Raw genomic sequence first — 19533 nt, forward strand, 5'->3', positions numbered from 1 at the left:
GGCTATGCACGCTCTGAATCCAAGTGGGCAGTCCTTCCCTACCAGTGGGCCTCTTGTGGGGCGCAATGCCCAAGGGGCTTCTTGGGGTGGTTCTGGGACTGCAACCTTCCTGCAGGGGCCCCTGGGGTCAGCCCCAAGCTGTAGCCAACTTTGGGTGCTGGTTTGGTCCCCATCACTTGTTTTCTCCATCCCCTCCACCCTAGCCAACCACCCAAAAAGCCGAGCTACTCACCATCCCCCATCCCCTCCATGCCACCCTTCACAGTTACCGAGAGCACAGGGCTGTGCCAACGTGTCAAAGTCTGTCTGCCTGCCCCCCCCCCCCCCCCCGCCCCCCACCCTTCTGGAATGAGCCACCTGCATCCCCACACAGGTGTTTCCTGTGCGCCTTCCTGTTGGCCGTTTTTTCTGCTCAGCTTGGCTTCCCCAGCAGGTGGTTAAAGGCCCAGCCAAACCTCCTCACACACAGCTCTAAAACACTGGGGAGCAGGGCTCCCTGGGCATTGGGGTCACCCCCCCCACATCCCCCCAGGGGGTTGTTGGCACCTCATTGGCTCCCCGTGAGTGCGGGCGCACACATTTTCCCCAGCGTGTCCCACTGCTGTGCTGACACCCCAGGCACTGAGACACCAGAGTGGGCTCAGGGAGTAAGGAGGGCCCATTTTCCTTGCCCCTGGACAACAGTGAAAGCTCCGGAGGGAGAGGGGAAGGGTAGAGAGCCTGTTTGCCTAGCCTTGGGTGTGGGCCTCCCTCAGGCCCTCTTTGGAACAGGCCTGCGGCCCAGAAATCCCATCCCCCCCCCCCCCCCCCCCATAGAATTCTTAACCTTCTGGGGTTAACACACTCACGTGCCAGGCAGCTCTGGGAAGAGGTGAGCCCTCCCCCTGGAGCCCTGCTTCCTGAAGCCGCGGTCTGGTCATGTCAGGGGTGGGAGCTCAGGGTTCAGTCAGGTTTGTTATTACAGAGAGGGGACGCAGCTTGGGGAGAGAAAACACTCGCTGTTTAGGGTCACGGGGCAGCTATCTGCATTTCCTGGCTCCCAGGCTCTAGCTCTTCCCCTCTGCAAGGATCTCCTTTTTCTTCTTATCCAGGCCTCAAGGAGCTCTTCGCTCTCAGCTCAGCCACCTTGGTAGGAAGCCGCTGAGGCTGACGGAGGCTAGACCCAGAAGCCTGGCATTCCCTGATGGGGTTCTGCTGCCCCCTCCTGGCCAGAAGCTCCAGGTCTCACCACGCTTTTTGCTGGGGCCCTCCTCTGCCTCCAGGCCGCCTGGAGCTCCCAGCTAGGGCAGCTAGGGAATCATTCCCAGGACTAGCACCTCTGGGCTCTCCCTAGGCCAACCCCACAGTTTGGCTCCAGCCTCGGCCCATAGCTTCCAGGCACCCCCAGTCTCCAGACTGGGGCCTCCACCGCAACACCCTACAGCCCTCTTCCTCTGCTCCCCTTTCCAACCCCAGTTCCAGCCTCTAGGCTCTCTTCTACCTGAATTTCCAGGGCCAAAGCAGAAGTCATTGCCACAGTTGCAAGCGCAGACATGCTAGTGTCAGGAAGGGCCATGGCCAGAGGGTGCTGCAGCAGAGGGTCGGAAGCACACCAGGCCAGGCCATGTAGGAAAGGCATTTTGCTTTTTTATTTTCTGTAAAACTCTGTAAATAAAATATAAAACCAGGGGGTGTGGTGGGACACTGATTTTGTGGTGAGTGTGCTGAGCCGAGGCTGGGAGGCACTGGACTGCAGGCACTGACTCTACCAACCCAAGAGCGACGGAAGAATATATTAGATTTTCATGGATGGGAATCTGTGGGGGAGAGGTGTCTGGAGCCAGCCCTCACCCTCCCTGCCAGTGCCTGCTAAGCCCTGAACGTGAGGGGAAGGGGCACAGGGAGCCAGTGGGTAAGGAATTCAGAATGCCGTGCTAGCCATGCTGCCAGGTCCAAAGATGCGGGGCAGGGCGTCCAGGGACTCCTCCAGCCGTCGATGGGCAGACTGCCCCTCTTCCCCTGAAACAGGTAAGGATGGGCTCAGGAGTGATCCTAGCCCCACCTCTGCCCTCCCATCCCTGACTCCATCTCATGCCAACTCCCAGCAGCCAAAATGTTCCCGAACTTGACTTGACCCCCGTATCTCCCATCTCCTAGCCTCACCACACTGTTGCAGGCTCTGCCGAGCAGCCTCCCTCACGGCTTCTGTGTCCGTTTGGCACAGGTACACGAGGGGCTCAATGCCCTCAGGAGCCTACCGGGGGAGAGAACATCGAGGTGGACCCAGGGGAGCAGGCGGGAAAGGCCCAGGGCCCAGGGTTGGGGGAGCTTCGAGGGGTGTGAAGCGGGGGATGGGCTGACAGGGGTTACCTTGATGCAGCCCAGGGCCAGGCAGCCAGCCACCCTCGTCTGTACATCCTCATCCTCGAGCTGGTCCAGGAAGCACAGTAGGGCCTGGGTAAGGGTGGGAGGGCAGACTTAGCCAGACAATGGGAGCCTGGGACCCCAACCTTTTGCTTCAGGGAAGGCCTGCCTGCCTCTCACCCGTTCCCGAAAGACAGGGCCCAGGGATAGGCTCCGGAGCTGGGTGCTGACAGCAGCCATGACCTTGTTGTTGCCATGGACCAGCAGCGAGCTGAGGGCCCGAAGCCCATCCCTTCGCAGCCGCCCCTCGGGCGCCAGCCTCAGGGCCTTCAAAACAACAGCTTGGTCATCCGAGTTCAAATTCTGCACCAGTAATACTGCAAGAAAGGGAGAGGTGGGACAAGGTGGAGCCTCCTGGGGTGGGGTCTCTTGTGCACTCCTGCTCCCACCCACACCTTCAGACCCACCCACAGGGTCAGGCCAGTTTTGTGAGGAGAGCCTCTGCCTCACCCTCCTCAGCGGTTTCAGTCACATAGGCCTCCATGGAGGGGCTCTCCAAGGCTTCAACGTAACTCCAGAACTGGAAGACGGTGAACTGCTCTCCAGGGCCTGGCTGGGGCCTCCTGGGCAGCTTCTGCCCTAGGGCATCCTCCAGGAACTTGACACACACTGTGGGAGGCAGTGCCGCAGGCCTTAGGGTTGGGATAGACCCAGGCCCTTACAGGGAAGAATGATCCCGTCCCAGGTTCAGGTCCAGGGGACCCCTGTCCAAACTCTACCCCTCTGGGTCCTTCTGTACAAAGGAAACAGCCTTCGCTAGTTCTTCCCAGTGCTCAGCTCAGCAGGTCTGTGTGGGCTTTTCCCAAGGTCCCACCACTGGGGACCTGAGAAGGGAGGGCAGAGAGGGCAGAGAGGCAGGCCACTCACCAGCCTCAGCTAGGCCCGGCTGGCGCAGGGAGAGACGGGCACTGTACTGATCGCAGAAGGTGAGAAGGACTCGCTCCACAGGGCAGATGAAGGGGCTGAGTCCCTCTGTGCACCGGTCCCAGAAGGCCAGGAAGCCGGGCCGGGAGGCTGAGAACTGCACCACTGTGAGGAGGTGCAGACGAGCATCAGCAACCGAGCAGGCGGGTGGCAAGTAGAGGGGGCTGGGTAAGGGAGGAGCTTCCGGGCCCATAGGGCCTTTTTTACCTTCCTGGGCAGAGGTGGCAGGGATTTCCCATCGCCTGCTAAGCTCGCACACAGCCTCCAGCACTCTGGCCTCCCTCAGCAGCCGCTCGAGGGCCCATGCCTCCTGGCAGCGCAGGGGCCCAAAGGTGCCCAGTTTCTGGAGAATAGGGGTGCCACGCAACTAAGACCTCAGGACAGGGCTGGGGAGGGTGGAGCCCAGGGACTACAAGTCCCAGCATGCATGGAGAGGTGGGGGTAGCCAGAGTATGGGAGGCTCAACCAGAGCCCAATGCTAGGGCCCTGGGGCAGTGGGGAGTGTAAGTCAGAGGAAGCATGGCAGGCCAGGATTGAAGTGCGGGGCTCCCTGGGATAAGGGGCTACAAAAGGAGGGTATGGGGAATACCACTAGCCTCACCAGCAGGAGGCGGCTGCAGTGGTACAGGTGCTGGACCAAGGCAGCGTCCAGAGCTGGACACTCCGTGCTGAGGGGGCGGGCACTGGGTAAGTCGAGGCTGTCCTCAGCCCCAGGCTCCAGGCTGTTTGGGGGCCTGAGAGAAAAATGGGGTCAACCACCCCAGGAGCACACGTCACCATGTGGTCACCAGTGTATTTTTATTAAGGTCACCCTATCCCAACAATGGAAGAACAGACGATGTGCACAGACAACAGAGACAATGGGTAAGTTTGTGGAGGACTTCTGGAAGGAGGAAGGGACTAGGACCAGCAGGTGATAGCGGGGATCTCCAGGGTCTGTCTGCCTTTTGCCGCCTCCAGCTACAACCGCCGGGACCTCTGGGGCTGGGACAGGTAGGAGTAGGGGTGCAGGCGGGATGGTCTACACAATGTGGACTGCAAGGAGTTATGGCCCAAAGTGTGTAGGGCACGGGGTCCTAACCCGGGCAGCAGCAGAGGGAGGCGGGGCTGGGCACAACCCTCAGCCGGGATTTGGCAAAGGCCCCTCTGGGACAGGGAGCCACGGGGCTGGGTTCTCTGGGGAAGCCTGGGTTGAGACAGAGGGGGTTGATGCTGGGGGACCCAGGACGCATGGGCAGGCACTGAAAGGGCTTGTTCAGAGGGTAGATCCAAGGTGATGCCAGGGGAAAGAGGTGGAGCTGGAGGATCGGGAGCTGACGGGGCCCCACGGGAGAGGCACGCATTGCAGGGACCGGGAGGAGGGAGGTCAGAAGCTCTGGGGACACAGATGGGGTTAGAAACACATCAAGGACACATGAGGACTACACAGGGTGGGGGGTGGGGTGAATACAGATGTCCCCGTTGGCAGGTGCACCCTCTCCTGCCCACCCCCTCACCCACCCCCCGTCTTCCTGCTCTCCTTGTGTGCTCCACCTGGCCCCACCTCACCTGTTCCCCTTTCTGGTCTTTCTCCCTCACCTGGCGCTCACTATACCTCTTCCCCCCTCATCTGGCCCCTCTCACCTGTCTCCAGGACCATCCATGTCTTCATCTTCATCCTCATTGAGGAAGCTGAAGCTCTCCAGGGCATGTTCCACAGTGATACTCAGGCTGGAGGCCCGGCTGCGAGTCAGGCCTTGTCTCTGCTGGGGTTGTGGAGAGAATTAGTGCCACCGCCCACCGCCGGGCTGCCCTCCCCGGCCCGCCCGGCCCGCCTCACCATGAGCAGACTCTCCAGCCGGGTAACCTCCTGCTCCAGGCCCTGCAGCTCAGGGAACTGGCCACGGTAGTCATCCAGGGCAGCCATCAGGGCCCCCAGGGCCTCTTCCAGCCTCCTATCCCCAGCCCCTCCACCTGCCCCTGGAACCGGGGCCCGGGTGGCCATGGCTAGGCTAAAGTCTAAATGCTGGGGCACAGGGGCTAGAGGTGAAGGAGGTGGGCTTGGGCTCTGAAGAATGGGCTCCCCTGGGGCGTCTGGGGAGTGACTTGTGAGGGGTTCCCAACTGGAACAGGCAGGACTTGGGTAGGAGAGGCTGGGGTCTATGGGGTCTGCCTGAGTGCAAGGAGCGGAGGCTGGGTAGCTGCAGGTCAGGGTGTGGATGCCTGGGAGGGTAGCGTCTGTGTTTGCAGAGGGGCTGGGAAGCATGGCATCCTCTGGAGAACTGGAAGAGCTGTGGGTTGTGACAGGATGGGTGGGGCTCCTGGTGGTCTGGACTGGGCCCTTAGCTTTGGGGACAGGGCTTGCAGTGGTGTGAATTGACATTCTGGTTTTGTGAGTAGGGGTTGTAGCAGTATGGGGAGGGCTTGCAATGGTTTTTGATGGGCTTGTGGTAGTATGGGCGGGACTTGCAGTAGTGTGGGCGGGACTTGCAGTGGTATGGGTGGGGCTTATAGTGGTGTGGGTGGGGCTTGTAGTGGCATGGGTAGGGCTTGCAGTAGTGTGGGTGGGGCTTGTAGTGGCATGGGTGGGGCCTGCAGCAGTGTGGGTGGGACTTGTAGTGGCATGGGTGAGACTTGCAGTAGTGTGGGTGGGGCTTGTAGTGGCACAGGAGGGGCCTGCAGTAGTATGGGTCAGGCTTGTGGTAGTGTGGACAGGGCTTGTGGTTGTCTGTACAGGGCCTATAGTATTGGGGGTAGGAGCTACAGTAGCAAGGGCAGAAAGCATTGCTTCCTTGGTGGGTCTTGTGGTGGTCTGGGCTGGGGTTGTGGCACTGGGGGTAGAGACTGTAGTGGAAAGGGTAGAGACCATGGGCTTGTGGGTGGAACCTGTGGTAGTGTGAGTGGCGCTTGGAGCACTGTGGCTGGGGCTAATGGCATTAGAGGTCGAGCTTGTAGTGGTATGGGTGGGGCCTGGCAGTTCAGAAGAGCTAGCATCTGTGACCTTGTGACCCAAGTCTAGATGTGCAGACAGGTCTGGGTCTGTAGATGTGCGGGCAGGGCCTGTTGTACTGAGGGTAGGGCTTGTGGCAGAATGGAGAGGGTCCACCGCAGGAGGGACAGGACCAGGTTGCTCCCCATGGCTGGGATCTGGGTGTGCATGCAGGCTAGGTCCCTGAGCTAGATTTTCTAGACCCAGAGCCTCCACTGAAGCCTCAGCCAAGGCAGCATCCACACTGGCCTCACTGATATGGCTCAGAGTCCGGCTGTAGGGGGCATGCCCATTGGCCAGGGCTGGGGCTATGGCCCCCTCTTCATCCATGGGCCTAGAGGTGGGGGTCTCAGGCCTACGGAAGGTGACCTGAATGGGCAGAGGCTCAGGCTGCTGCACCAGAGGCCTGGGGGCTGAAGAGTGGCGGGCAGTGCCTGAGAGCTGGGGGCTGGATGAGTCGTCTGAAGATTCAGATGACAGGGACCATGCTGTCCCATTCTCCAGCTCCTCCTGCCGCCTCAGCATATTCTGGGAGAGAGGAAAGGGCGTTTCAGGACCACCCCAGGGAGCCCCTGGGGGATGGTGGGGCCTAAGCCTGGGCTGTGACTCACATAAAAAGCCTGTTCCCGAAGTGAGGGTGTGTCTGGTGGGCTCTGGCTATAGGTGGAGAAGCGCTTGGTGACTGTGGAGGCCTTGTTGACAGTGGAAGCAGTTGAGGGCTGGTCATCCTTGTCAAAGGGGCTGGGGAAGAAAGAGGCTGTAAGCAGGTGCCACAGGTCCCCTGGATCTGTCCCCAAGCCGCTCAGTAACACCAACCTCCATATGACTTCCAAGCTGAGCTTGATAGTGCCGAGGTCATTGATGTCCACAGCCACCACTTGGGGCAGGGCAGCGAACAGGTCCTTGGTCTCACAGGAGACACTGCCTACAACCACATGGTTGGCCAGACCCTTCAGTTCTGTCACCTGTAGCCAGAAATGCATCATGAGGTCACAAGGGTATAGGAGTCATGAGGTTGTGGGAGATCAGAAGTCTGAACGTGCATAGGGGTTATATGACAGTCACAGGGTCATGGGACCATGGGAAGGTTGCAGGGATTAGAATTTTCTGAGTGATGGGGGGGCCATGGAGGATTAAAGCAGCCTGGGAGCATGGGGATCACAGAAGTCTGAGTTTGTGGGGTCACTGAGGTCATGGGGGTCACAGCCTCATGGAGGTCCAGGTTATGAGAAAATCACAGCATCACGAAGGTCATAGGGGTCACATATTCACAGGAGTCACAGGATCACGTTGCCCTTTGGGTCCTGGGAAGATACATCACCTTGATGGACAGGAATTCCGTAAGAAGAGGAAGAAAGACGGTTTCTTCACTGTCCCACACCTGCTTTCCACTACCCTCAATTCGGCCCCGTAGTTTCCAGCGCTGCCGTCCATATTTCATGCAGATCTAGGTGAAAAGGCAGGATGAGGCACCCCTTGGTGTTGCAACCCTCCCACCCCAGCCCTGCATATTCTCATACCTCATACTGATCGCCTACACACAGCCTGGCGAAGCCTGCCAGCCCTGGGAATTGGGGGAGAAGAAGGTGAGCCATGTTGAGGGGTCTCAGGCAAGCCATTCCCTTTCCCCACCAACAGTCTGCCCCCATCCACTTAGTACCTTTCATCCGGAGATGGAACTCGCCCAGCTGTGCCTCTAGCTCACTCTCCAGCAGACACATGCTCTGAGAGGGGTGGGCAAGGACAAGACAGGGTCAAGAACCAGTTTCCTCTCACCAGCTCTGCTATACACTGTGCCTCTGCCTTAAGGACACCTATCTCTCACCTCTGTGTACTCGCGATGCCCTCGAGTGGCTTCGGCCAGGCTGTCTCGGGCCTCGCGGCTCCCCGGGGACCCAGTGCTGTAGGCACGGACCATGTTGTAGGCACCATCCCGGAGACGCCGCTGGACACAGTATGCCTCATAGAGTTCATCAATCTGGGCAGATGAGTGGGGTGGTACTGGAGGACTTGAGACTCATTATGAGGCTTGCTCAGCCAGGGCCTAGCCCTCCCCCTGCCCATCCCCGTGATATCAGTCTCTAGCCCCACTTGTGCGCACACGGGTGTGCTGCCCGTATACCTTGCTGGCATGGAACTCCAACCGTCGCAGGAAGCGTTCGATGGACTTGACTTGCTGAGGGAGAGGTATGTCAGGAGGGGCCAGAGCCCTTTACCCTCCCCATGAGTTAACCTCTTCCAACACCATTCTCTACACACTCACCTTGTCCAAGTCATACAGGAAGCCCTGCAGGGGAGGATGAGAGGAAGCACTTAGGCATCACGGGAAGCATTCTAGCAGGGGCACCTACCTACCCAGAGCCAGCTAACTCCCCTCCTGCACAGCCCTTCCCCCCTCTTACCACAGTCCACAGCTGCTCCACTCAAAGCATGGACTGACTCACCTTTCCACATGCCTGGCCTTTGGTGGATGTTAGTGACATAGGGTCTGGTCCTCAAGACCCCTCCTGTACCCCTCCCCTGACCTCTTCCCCTGGGGTCCCTCCCCTGGCCCACTCCCTTTCCTGCACCCACTAAGAAGAGGTTCCCTCTACCAGGGAACTCTCATTCTTCAAGACCCAGCAGAGGTGTTCTCTTCTAGGAAGCTCTGAGTCGTTCCTGGGGAAGAACCAGGACTATCGGTACTGCAGTGTAGTCTCCTGCTGTCTGTGTCTGTGGCAGTCCGACCCACCCCACCGAAAGCTCCCATGGCAGATACTGGGTCCTGGGCAGAAACTGTACACAGCCTGGGTAAGGCGGGGCTAGAAACCTGCCCAGCCCCAGCCTTTCCTGGTATCCTGTTTTCTAGTCACAGTTGGGCTAGGTCACCCTAGCAAACAGCCCTGATGTCACCCGCGGCTGGTGCTACCCAGTCCCCCATACCACAAAGGCAAAGAACAGTAGTCCAGGCATCCTTGTGAACCCTTTACTCACCAGGCGGGAATTCCTCTTGGACTCCCTAATCTGTCCCTGGAGTTTCTCCTGCTCCTGCTGGTGCACTTCCAAATAGGCCCTGGGGAAAGGGGCGACTACAAGAATTAGCTTACCTTTGCAGCCCCAGCAGCCCAGGGTACGGGCAGTGGGAAGAAGATATAAGGCTCGGGAGGGTTCCTACTAGCAGTAAGGGGATGAGGGCTTCGGGAGGGGTCCTGGGATAAGGCAATGGGAGGAGTTCCTTACGTCAGGCCCCGCTTGAGCGCAGTGTACACCAGGTCCAGCCGCTCAGGCTGCGGGACCTTAGGGGCAGGGTGCGCCACGGCAAACATCCTGGATACTCGGGAGAGCGCTGGGGGCTTCCGTGGAGGCCCGGGGGGACTGAAGGCCGGGAAGCTCCTGAAGAAGAGGCTACACTCAGAAAGGTCCAAGAACGAGCCCCAAACCCTCACTGCATACCCAGCTCCAACCCCGTCACACTCTCTTGACCCCATCAGCTCCCCTCGGCTGCGTACCTGGGCCCCCGCTCGTGGCTGCCGAGGACGCCTGCGAAGGACTGGCTCCTATTGACCCGGGCGCTGAGCAGGCGGCGCTGCGGCCGCACCGACAGGGACATCATGGAATGAGTCCGCGCGGGGCTCCCTGGGGGGTGGCGAGGGCGGGTGTCCAGCGCCAGTCAGACTTTTGAAGCCCCCTCCGGAGGCCCGGCCTCTGTATCTTAGTCCTGCCGGACACCGCCTGACGCCCGGAGTCCGACAACCCCGCCGGCCCCGGCGCTAATGACAGGGCGGCCGGGCGACTCGGCCTCGGACTCAGCGTGGCCTCGGCTCGGCCCCCACTTCCTGCAGAGGTGCAGGCTCCGCCTGTCGCGGGGCAGGAAGGGGGGTCGCGCGGGGACCCTCCCCCGGCTGGGAAGGGGCAGGAAAGGGGCGGGGCGCGTGAAGAATGTGCGGAAGCGCCTGTTTACCCGGGGGGCGGGGCGGGCTCCCCAGCCCTGCCCCTGAACTCACCCCCCACTGCCCGCAACAGTGACCAGGAGCTCCGGCGCCCCCACCCCGCGAGCCCGCGGGAGGTCACCGGGTGGGGTGCACAGCGGAGCTGCCCAACAGGCCCGGCAGGCACGGGGTTGGCTCTCGCAACCCGCCTGCCCCGCGAAAACTGCTCCCCTCCAGCCCCCACCCGCTCGCCGGCGCCGAGACGCCAGAGCCCTCCCAGCGCCCAGCGGCCGGGGGATTCCCAGAGTGGGGGGGCAGTGCCAAGAAATGCCCTGCCTCCGCCACCTTCCTGTGACTCCGACCTAGAAACTGAGTCACAGATGGACGCCTTGGCCCGCACCCTTAGCGGGAAGGGATCCTCCGCAGACCCCCACCCTGCTCCAATGAAACACGTGCCCCTGGACCCCAGAGTCCGGCCCACACCCCCTGTGGCCAGCCCCAGAGCCTTCGCAGCCCCAGGCTGGGTCCTACCTCTCTTCTTGGCACTCATGGTAGGTCCAGGACAGCTCCCCACCCCCTGCGCTTGCCCTCCCACCCCTGTGTCCCCACAGGCCCAGGGCCACTAGGTGCTGGCCGAGCTGGGCTCCGCGCTCGCTCCCAGCGACTCCGGCTCGGGCTTCAGCTCCTCCCGGCGCCGCCCCCCGCCCAGTTCCTGCCGCCTGACTCAGCCCGCCGGGATGGGGCGGGACCGGCTGGGCCAGGGGGGGGCACTGGGCCCTGGGACTGGCGGGCCTCTGGGAGGGGTGCCTGGGGGTTCCCTTGGGGAAGGAGACTGAAGTGGGTCCTCTGGGGTGGGGTAGGAGTTCAGGTAAAGGGAGTTGAGCAGGGAGTTGCGCGAGGTGGCGAACAAGGGGGATAAACGGGATGAAGACCCTTAGCTGGACTGGATGTAGTGAGACTAAGGGGCTCCCACAGCGGCTGCAGAGGCGTCCTGAGAGAGGACTAAGCACAGAGAGGGCTGCGAGTTAGGATTCTGAGTGTGTAAAGACTGGAAAGCCATGCTGAGGTAGTGGAAGGAAGGACTGTGGGTGTGGAGTGGAGGGTCTATGCCAATGGAGGGCAGAGTCAGGGACTGAGCATGAGGGGTCTGGGAGGCGGAGAAGAGAGAGGGCCTAAAAGTATGGGCCTGGACCAAGCTTATATTATGTGTTGCTGCCCCAAGAAGGAAGCAGAGATGGAAGTGGGTACAGAGTGACACAGCCCCCATCCACCGAGGGGGTGCTCAATCTAGGGACACTCCCCGGCACCCCCAGGCCCTAGGGAAGAGGATCAGGTCCCACTTCCCAGCCAGGGCCTCCTCTCAAATAGAAGATGCATTCTAGAATGAAGCCCCCTCCTTCCAGCCACCAGCTCACATAGCTGCATTTCCCTGGTGTTGGCCCTTTCCCGCCCCCAGTATCTTTTCCTTGAGTTTTTTTCATCCACCTCCAGCCTAAATAGAGGCTACCATGCCCAGGGACTAGTGGGCATTGGAAGGGCTGGATGTTCCCCCATCCTGTAAATACTCCTGCTTCTTGATGCTCCGTTCTGCTTACTTTCTCCCTGAGAGGCTGGGGTGGGCCCAAGGCTCAGCATTTCCAACAAGCCCACTACTCCCCTATAGACTCAGAGGCAAGGTGCCCAAGGACTCCAGTTTGAGAAGTGCTATCCTCCTCTCTCTCCTTGAAGACCAGGTGCTGTGCGCCCTATACTAGCAACTGCGTACTCCTGTGGATTGCCTGCCCAACACTGGCCCTTCTGCTCCCTTCAGCCACCTTCCACGCCTGGCTCTGGAATGCCCCTTTCCTAAATCGCAGCCACAATGACTCGAACCTTGAGTTTCTCTCCATCACCTCCACCTTCCCCGTCTTCTGCCTAAGACCTCTTGAGCCGCCCTCTGCTCATTTCTTCAACTATTCACTGAGTGACAACTCTGTGCCAAGCGTGTGTCACCGGAGATACAGCCCAGAATTGCAGAGACACCATCCTGCACAGACCTCACCATTGGCCTCTGCTTCCCTTCTCTCTGCCAGCTCCCTCCTACCTTCTCTTCCCCGCACACCCTTCTCCCCAGCCTAGAGCCACAGCCCCCACTCCATCGCTCGCCTGCTAATATGCCAGCACTCTGTGTTTCTCTCCTACCTGACAGAAGCCAACGCTGGGCGACCCACCTCCCCGCCTTCTCTGTGCCGCCACATGGGGCGGGAGCTAGCTGTTAGGGGGCCTCACACAGCGGCTGGGCTGGAACCACAGAGCCATTCTCTCAACCTCGGCCAGGCTCTCGTTTCCCACCTGGGAAATTCTCACGTGTGGCCCTCCTCATCTTTCTTCCTTCTCATAGACGAGTATTTCGGACTTTCTCCACAAGCCTCCAATAAGCTCGAGTCACTCCCACATGAAAAATGAAAACAACCTGGCAACTACCCAGATTCCCATCCACAGATAATGGAACCCCATACAGCAAAAAGAATAGACAACGTATAACCGCACATGACACTGTGGGTGAATCCTACATAAAGAAGCAAGACAGCAACAGAGGACGTGTGTAGGGTTCCCTTGATATGAAGTTCAAAAACAGACAGAACTCATCTATGGTAACATTAGTCCGAATACTAGTTACCCTTTGGGAGTCGTAGCCAGAAGGGGACACAAGGGGGCTTCCAGAGTGCTGGCAGTGTTCTCTATTTTCTAATCTGGGTTCTATGTCCTGATCCTATGTGGGTGTGTTCCCTTGTAAAACATGGACACTTAGGACATGCCCCCCCTCTTTAGCTGTATTTTAATATAAAGTTGACTATTATAACTCCACAATGAAATGACCCCTCTGTGGACCCCACGTCTCTTTCCAGCGACCCCACCCATTGCTCCATTTCACCTTTTCAGAGTCCAATTTCTTGAAAAGATGTTTACCTCAATTTCCTTTCTGCCACCAGCCAGTTCTCTTCCCACCCCCGTCCACCTTCCACTCCCACCACTCCCCTGACTGGTCAGTGACCTCCCTGTTGCTGAATCCAGTGTCCAAGGCTTAGTCCTTATCATGCTTGATCTCAGTAAAGCTTTCCACTCTGGAGCTCTCTTCCTCTCCTTTGAGCCCTTCCTTCCCTTGAATTTCAAGAGGCAACAACATGCTTCTGGTTTTCCAAACCACCCCCCCCCCCCGCTCTGCATCTTATTTTCCCACAGGAGATCCGTCTTTCTCATCATCCCGGAAGGGCCTCGTCCTCCTCACTCTTGGGCTGTGTACATCTCCTACACCTCAATGCCGTCTAAATGTTGCCAGCTTCCTTATCTCTTCCTTGCCCCAACGGCTCTTCCGAGCACCAGGCCTCTATATCCAACTGCCTGCTTGTTGCCTCCCCGGAAGCTGAGCAACAATGCAGAGTGGGCTGTGGGCATGCGCTGAGTTTAAGTCCCCTTCTCAAACCTGACTCTTAGTCAACCTCCCTGTGACAGCCCTACCACCTCTTAACCCAGCTGTTCAACACAGAAACTAGGAGTCATCTGGGACGACTCTGTCTCCGCTATCCCCACATCCACTCAGCCGCCCACTTTTGCCATCTCTGGAATCTGCCCCCTCATCTCTACCCCCATGGTTAGAATTCGGGTCCAAGCTGTCACCACCTCTCACCTAGAACCCTACTGCAACTTCCTAACGGGTTCCCTGTCTCCGCAGTAATCCACAATGACTCATTTTTTTTTTCCTTAAGGGTATCCAGCTTTATTTTACATGGTTGCCTACATTTTTTTTTAATACGCTCTGTGCCCAATGTGGGGCTTGAACTCAAGACCCCGAGATCAAGAGTTGCATGCTCTACTGAGCCAAAGGCACCCCCTGCATTATTTATTCAATAACAACATCGCTCTTCTTACAATTCCAGTCATCTGACAACGCCAAAAACTGTGCTTTGTCAAGTGCTTCCTATAGGCCAGGCCCTGCACTTAATTAACAAACATCATCTTATTTAATTCTATTAACAGTCCTAACAGGGGTAATTCCTTTTAGTCCCATCTAGCAGATGAGAAACCTAACTGGCTGTGTAACTTTGAGCATGACATTTCTTAACCTTTTTGGGCTTCAGATACACCTCTGTTAAATGAGCATAATGACAATGACTGCCTCCCGGGGCTGCTGGGAGTCTGAAATGAGCTACTTCTCTCTCTAGGGAGTGTTTGGGGAAGAGAAAATTGAACGTGGGGTCGGGAAGTTGGGGTGGACACACTGCCACATTTTAAGCACATGACAAATATTAACTACTGTTATTAATAATTGTTAATCTGCCCTAGATTACACAGCTGGTAAGTGGTAGGGCCAGGATTCAAATCCAGCCAGTCGGACCCCAGGCCTCTAAGTCTTTAACATCCCTCTCTCTGACTCTTGTGAAACATCCATGGGTGATCCCCTACCCCAGGGATAAAGTCTAGATTCTCTGACATGACCCCCACCACCCTTCAGGCTCTGTGCCTCCCCTCATATACCTTCAACCTGTCCTCCACTCAGTCCCCTGTTCCTCTCACGGTCTCTGTTCCAGCTACCGTGACCCTCCCAATACCGCAAGGCTCTTCAGCCTTTGAGCAGTGGCTGCCTTTGCTCCTGTACCCTCCTCCCATACTCTCTGCCTGAACAACTCCCTCTCTTTTTTCAAGTCTTACCCTATGACTTCTTCCTCCAGGAAGCCTGCCCTGGGTTGGTTCCCCCTTTCAGGCGCCTCATAGCTTCCTTCCTCTGATCCCTGAGACCACATACTTTAGTTGTCAGTTCTCCTTTAGCATCTATCTTCCAACCAGACTGTGAACTCTGGGGGCAGGTGCCTGCTTGTGGGGTTCACCGCTATGCCCTCTGGGCCGCACACCAGGGAGATGAGGGAGGGGGCTCAGTGAGCTGCACTGCCCCGACACAGGAGGAGAAGATCCTGGGCTGCTTAAGGGGCAGATTTCAAGTTCGTGCCCACCCCAACTCCCCTATCCTGCATACAGTTTTCCTCGTCCCTTCCCCGCTTTCTGATTCTATTAGCAAGTAGCGTCCTGCTCCCTGGGGCATAGGGCAGGGTGGGGACACCTGGGATTCTGGAACTGGGTAGGCAGGCTAGAATCAGGGTAGGCTAACTGTCCCAACACTTTTCTTTCTCTGACCGGGGCTCTGCTGCCACCAACTCCCTACCTAGTCCCTGACAGGGACCAAGACGTGTAACTGTTGGTCTGCACTCTCACCAAAGGATCATCTGAAGAGCCACCTGAGTGACCATTTCAGTGGGTGGAAAGGCAGGGGAGAGAAAGAGCCGAACCCCTTTGTGCTGAGGGAGAGGGCCCACCTTAACTGACAGGGGCTGAATGATGGGAGCCAGGGGACTCTCTGGACTCATGCTACTCCCGAAGTCTTTTCTGGACAGGGGAAAGATCCCAGGTCTTAAAGATTATGGGCCTTGTAGCACAGCCAGCTCCAGGCAGAAGGGAATGGAACCCCTGGCCCCAGATTCCTCCACTCCCAATACCCTCTATGCCAAAGTGGTGCATTTGTGTGGGATGTGGGACGGGAGGTCTCACCACCTGCACTGCACGGCTCAGCGGTGTGCCTGGCCAGGCCAGCAGCCTCGCCCGGACTCCCCTGTTCAGCCCCGCCCAGGCACGGGGCTGCCCGGGACTGAGGTAAACAGACGCTAAAAATAACCGGGGCAAGGGGCGGCTGCAAGGAGAATGGGGTCCCTAACCGAACCTGTTCCTGTGTCCATGGCGACTGACCCCCAACCTCGGCTTCTGACGTCATGCCACAGCTGCCTGAGCGGGAGGGGAGGGGGACACGCAACGCCTGGGACCCCCCACCCCGGAACCGGGCGGAGGCGGCCCTGTGGCTTCACTTCCTGCCGGCCCCCTCCCTGGTCAGCTGGTCACATTCCCCGGCTGGCGGCGCCCTGGGAGCCTGGTGGCCTCCCCTGGGCCGGGCCTGGCAGAGTCGGGAGTCCCCAGCCACAGTGGAGGGCCAGGGCTGACTGAGCCTTGCCCTCCTCACCTGCCTTTCCACCCAGGGTGGACCCAGCCTGGCTCCTCCATGCTCCCCTGACCCCCACCCACATCAGGTCTCTCTCTATCTCTAGCTGCTTGCCCCACAGAACTCAGGAGGGGGAGGGTGGGTGGAAGTGGAAGCTAAGCCAGGCCTGATTGTCTCGCTGGAGTATTTTGTACCTCACTCTTCAGTCCTCATTCCCCACACCCCCTCCATGCCGCAAAGGTGGTAGTGCAATGGCAAAAATTCAGATCTGGCTCTAGTTCCCACTTCTCCCTAAGCCAAACGTGTGACCTTGAGAATATTACTTAACCTCTCTGGGCCTGCTTCTGCATCTGTCAGATTGCTATAACCCTCCTCGTTAGCCTGTTCTCGGGTGAATGCTGCAGGCCCAGGGTGAGGTCCCACAGATGGTGGCCAGGGCACATTCACTGTTACATCTGTTATATGAGACTGCACACAGTAGGTACTCCACCAGCTAGTCTGGACCCGAATTAGGATCAGTCCAGTAGAACTGGCTGGGAAGGGTCAGTTCTGGAGACTGGACTCAGACCTCAACAGGGAGAGGCGGACAGAGGGTGCCCAGGGCAGACTGAGCCAGATCCCTAGCCTTGGTGAGCAGCTCCTTCCCCAAAACAGTTCTGCAGGGTGCCCAAGCCTGGCTGCTTGCAGAGACCCCTCATCTGCCTCTCATTCCCATTCCCCGGGATAGGGTCTGTTACCCCGCCAGGCCGGGGAGATCATCTCCAGATTCAGCCATTTGGGTGAAAATCCCGGCCACAGGCCAGAATCGGCCACCTCGGGCCGAGCCCCAAAGCCGCTTAGGCCGGCCGGTAGGACCAGGAAGATTAGCTCATCTCCCTTATCGCCCCCTCCCCACTCCCAGCTCAGCCTCCCCCCGCGACGAGGGCAGCGGGGGCTCCCGGAGAGCGCCCCTGCCAGCGCCCAGGCTGGCGCCTTGGGCCCGCCGTCAGGCCCGGCCCACCCCAGATTCCGGGGCAAGGGCCGCCTGGGCCTTGCCTTGGGAGGGAAGAAGGCCCAGAGGCGGCGGCTTTTGTGGGCGTCCTCCGCGCCCGGGGGGAGGGGAGGAAACACACCGCGCGGCTCGGGTCCCGGGGATGGGTCGATGTGGGACAGGGCCGCAGCGGGGGCAGCAGACCTGGGACCGATGGGGAAGCACCGGGAGCGCCGCGCCCATCCTCGGCACGGCCCGCGGGGCCGGGAAACGGCGGTGACACTCACATGGCCGCGCTGGGTTGCGCGGATCTCGCGCTGTCCGTGCGGGCGTCCCTGCCTGGCCTGGTCGCGCCGCAGCTGCCGCTATCGCCGCTGCCGGTGGCGTCCGCCCCTCCTGCCGCCCGCCGCCCGCCGCCCAGCCACCCCGCTCCTCCCCGGCCCGTCGGGCCCCACCCACTGCGCTCCCGCGGCTCTCGCACCCGAGGAGGCGGCCACGGCTTGCTCCGCCCTCTCGGGTAACGGGGCAGGCCAGTGGCCCGCGGGATCCGCCAGCCTGCGGGGAGGCGGGGCCCTGGAGGATGCCAGGGCGGTGGGAGTTCTCCGCGGTCGATGGTCGGGATCCGCGGGAACTGGGCCGCTACTAGCAAAGCCAGTCCCATTCCTTCCCACACAGAGCCCAAAACAGTGTGCGCCGGGGAACCCCGCTTGCCTGACCCCTTCTCAGAATCTGTGGTCTCTAGAGCTCTTTCAGGCCCTCCTATCTGTGACCACCTGAAACAGGTCTGGAGCGGCCACTGCTGGGTTGGGTTGGTTGGAGGAAAGAATCGGGGCAGTTTCTGGGAGGGGAACAAGGGGGCCTGAAGCCTAAGCATTCGACACCTGGCCGTGCATTCACCACTCATTGGTTACTGGCTTCTGGGGAGCCTCAAGCCTTGCTCACAAAGCATGGCAGCGTCTGAGTCCCTGGGCTTGGGTATGTTGGCCAAGGGGACCAGAGCCCAGTCCTTCCCAATAAGGGGACCAGAATACTGCCTCTCCCCTTGAGTGGGTCAACGTGGAGCTAAGAGCTCTGGGCCTTACCCTTCAGGTTTCACTCCGTAGTCCTTCACCTTTAGAGGTAGCACAGACATACCAGGAGCAGGCTGAAGGACCTTCAGAGGTTCTTGGATATCTGCACCTCCAGGTTGGTCTTCACAGTCCGGAAGTTGTGATGGGTGGCAGAGGCCCTCAGGGGCACTGACATCCTCTCCATTGCCAACTCTTCCAAGAGACACACCTCACCCTCTCCGGTTCTCAGGGCTCCCAGCCCCTCCTCTTTGCCTTCCTTTGCAGCACACATCTCTCTTTAGACTCTGAACCTGGGGATTGCTTTCAGGGACAGGGTTCTCTTTATTTCCCCACCCTATGGCATCACCCAGTCCCAAGGCTTCCATCCATCCACTGCTCAGCATCCCAAGCAGTCCTCCATGCTTGGAGCCCTCTCCTGTTCGAGCCTTTCGATGACCCACCAGATCTCATGACAGGCCCCTGAAGGACTCTTCTTCCTTTTTGCCTCATCTCCGCAAAGCACCCACCTCCACTCAGGTTCCCACCTGAGCCAGAGGCGTGGCTTCTCTGGAGCTCTCAAAACTGGCACGAGTTGGTCCCTGTCCACCTCTAAAGTCACCTCCTCTGCAAGGCATCCTGTGACCACCACCTCCGAAGACAGCCTCTCCTTGTTACTCTCTCTCCCCATGTCCTGCGGACTACTGTCATGTCACTTATCAGCACCAGGGAGCACGTATTCCCATGTGCACTCATGTGCCTAAAGCCTCACTCTGGGTCTCTAAGTTCTCTGGGGGCAGGGAGCATGGAAGTCCTTGTCACCACCATCCCTGGCTCGTAGTAGGAGTTGGAGAAATATATGTTAGATGGTTGTGCACCTGGGTGGCTCAGGCGGTTATGTGTCCAACTCTAGATCTCAGCTCAGGTCTTGATCTCAGGGTCGTGAGTTCAAGCCCTGCATTGGGCTCCACACTGGATGTGGAGCCTACTTAAAAAACAAAAAACATATATATGTACAATTTTTTTTTCAGATGAGCCAGTGAATGAATGAAGTGAATGAATGAGAAAATGCATGAACGGGGCGTCTGGGTGGCTCAGTCGGTTGAGCGTCTGCCTTCTGCTCAGGTCATGATCCAGGGGTCCTGGGATCGAGCCCCACGTTGGGCTACCTGCTCTGCGGGGAGCCTGCTTCTCCCTCTCCCACTTTCCCTGCTTGTGTTCCCTCTCTCGCTGTGTCTCTCTCTGTCAAATAAATAAAAAAACAAAATCTTAAAAAAAAAAAGAAAAAGAAA

General features: G+C 58.9%; 2 protein-coding genes across 5 annotated transcripts in view; one reads left to right on the top strand and one right to left on the bottom strand.

Moving 5' to 3' along the window:
- Window positions 1-19533, top strand: part of AGRP (agouti related neuropeptide) — a 58337-nt gene that overhangs the window by 12666 nt on the left and 26138 nt on the right. The gene's annotated exons all lie outside the window — the stretch shown is intronic.
- RIPOR1 (RHO family interacting cell polarization regulator 1) lies at window positions 1605-17606 on the bottom strand. Of its 4 annotated transcripts, none has more exons than XM_032854193.1 (23): window positions 17483-17606; window positions 9784-9910; window positions 9515-9667; window positions 9269-9347; window positions 8559-8582; window positions 8418-8471; window positions 8121-8273; window positions 7956-8019; window positions 7816-7859; window positions 7617-7742; window positions 7112-7260; window positions 6907-7036; window positions 5941-6823; window positions 5147-5898; window positions 4951-5072; window positions 3929-4061; window positions 3535-3670; window positions 3271-3432; window positions 2854-3012; window positions 2524-2720; window positions 2350-2433; window positions 2143-2233; window positions 1605-1998 (listed from the first exon to the last, which is right to left on the bottom strand). In XM_032854193.1, exons 2-23 carry the CDS (start codon window positions 9885-9887, stop codon window positions 1901-1903), a joined length of 3897 nt encoding a protein of 1298 aa, XP_032710084.1. In that variant the 5' UTR covers window positions 9888-9910; window positions 17483-17606; the 3' UTR covers window positions 1605-1900. The 4 variants fall into 4 exon arrangements, with proteins under 4 accessions (XP_032710084.1, XP_032710083.1, XP_032710082.1 ...); XM_032854192.1 differs by lacking the exon at window positions 17483-17606 and adding an exon at window positions 10735-10753 and having other exon boundaries at window positions 4951-5069; XM_032854191.1 differs by lacking the exon at window positions 17483-17606 and adding an exon at window positions 10735-10753.

Source organism: Lontra canadensis, unplaced genomic scaffold (genome assembly GCF_010015895.1).
Source record: "Lontra canadensis isolate GAN:19392208 unplaced genomic scaffold, GSC_riverotter_1.0 scaffold8, whole genome shotgun sequence".
In the NCBI taxonomy this organism is placed as follows: Eukaryota; Metazoa; Chordata; class Mammalia; order Carnivora; family Mustelidae; genus Lontra; species Lontra canadensis.

What these genes read in the sequence shown, in the direction of transcription:
- RIPOR1 (XM_032854190.1), bottom strand. An exon ending in AGCTTGGAAGTCATATGGAG is followed by an intron (nt 7,037 to 7,111) that starts GTTGGTGTTACT and finishes TTTCTTCCCCAG; the next exon opens with CCCCTTTGACAAGGATGACC. An exon ending in GACTGAAACCGCTGAGGAGG is followed by an intron (nt 2,721 to 2,853) that starts GTGAGGCAGAGG and finishes CCTTTCTTGCAG; the next exon opens with TATTACTGGTGCAGAATTTG.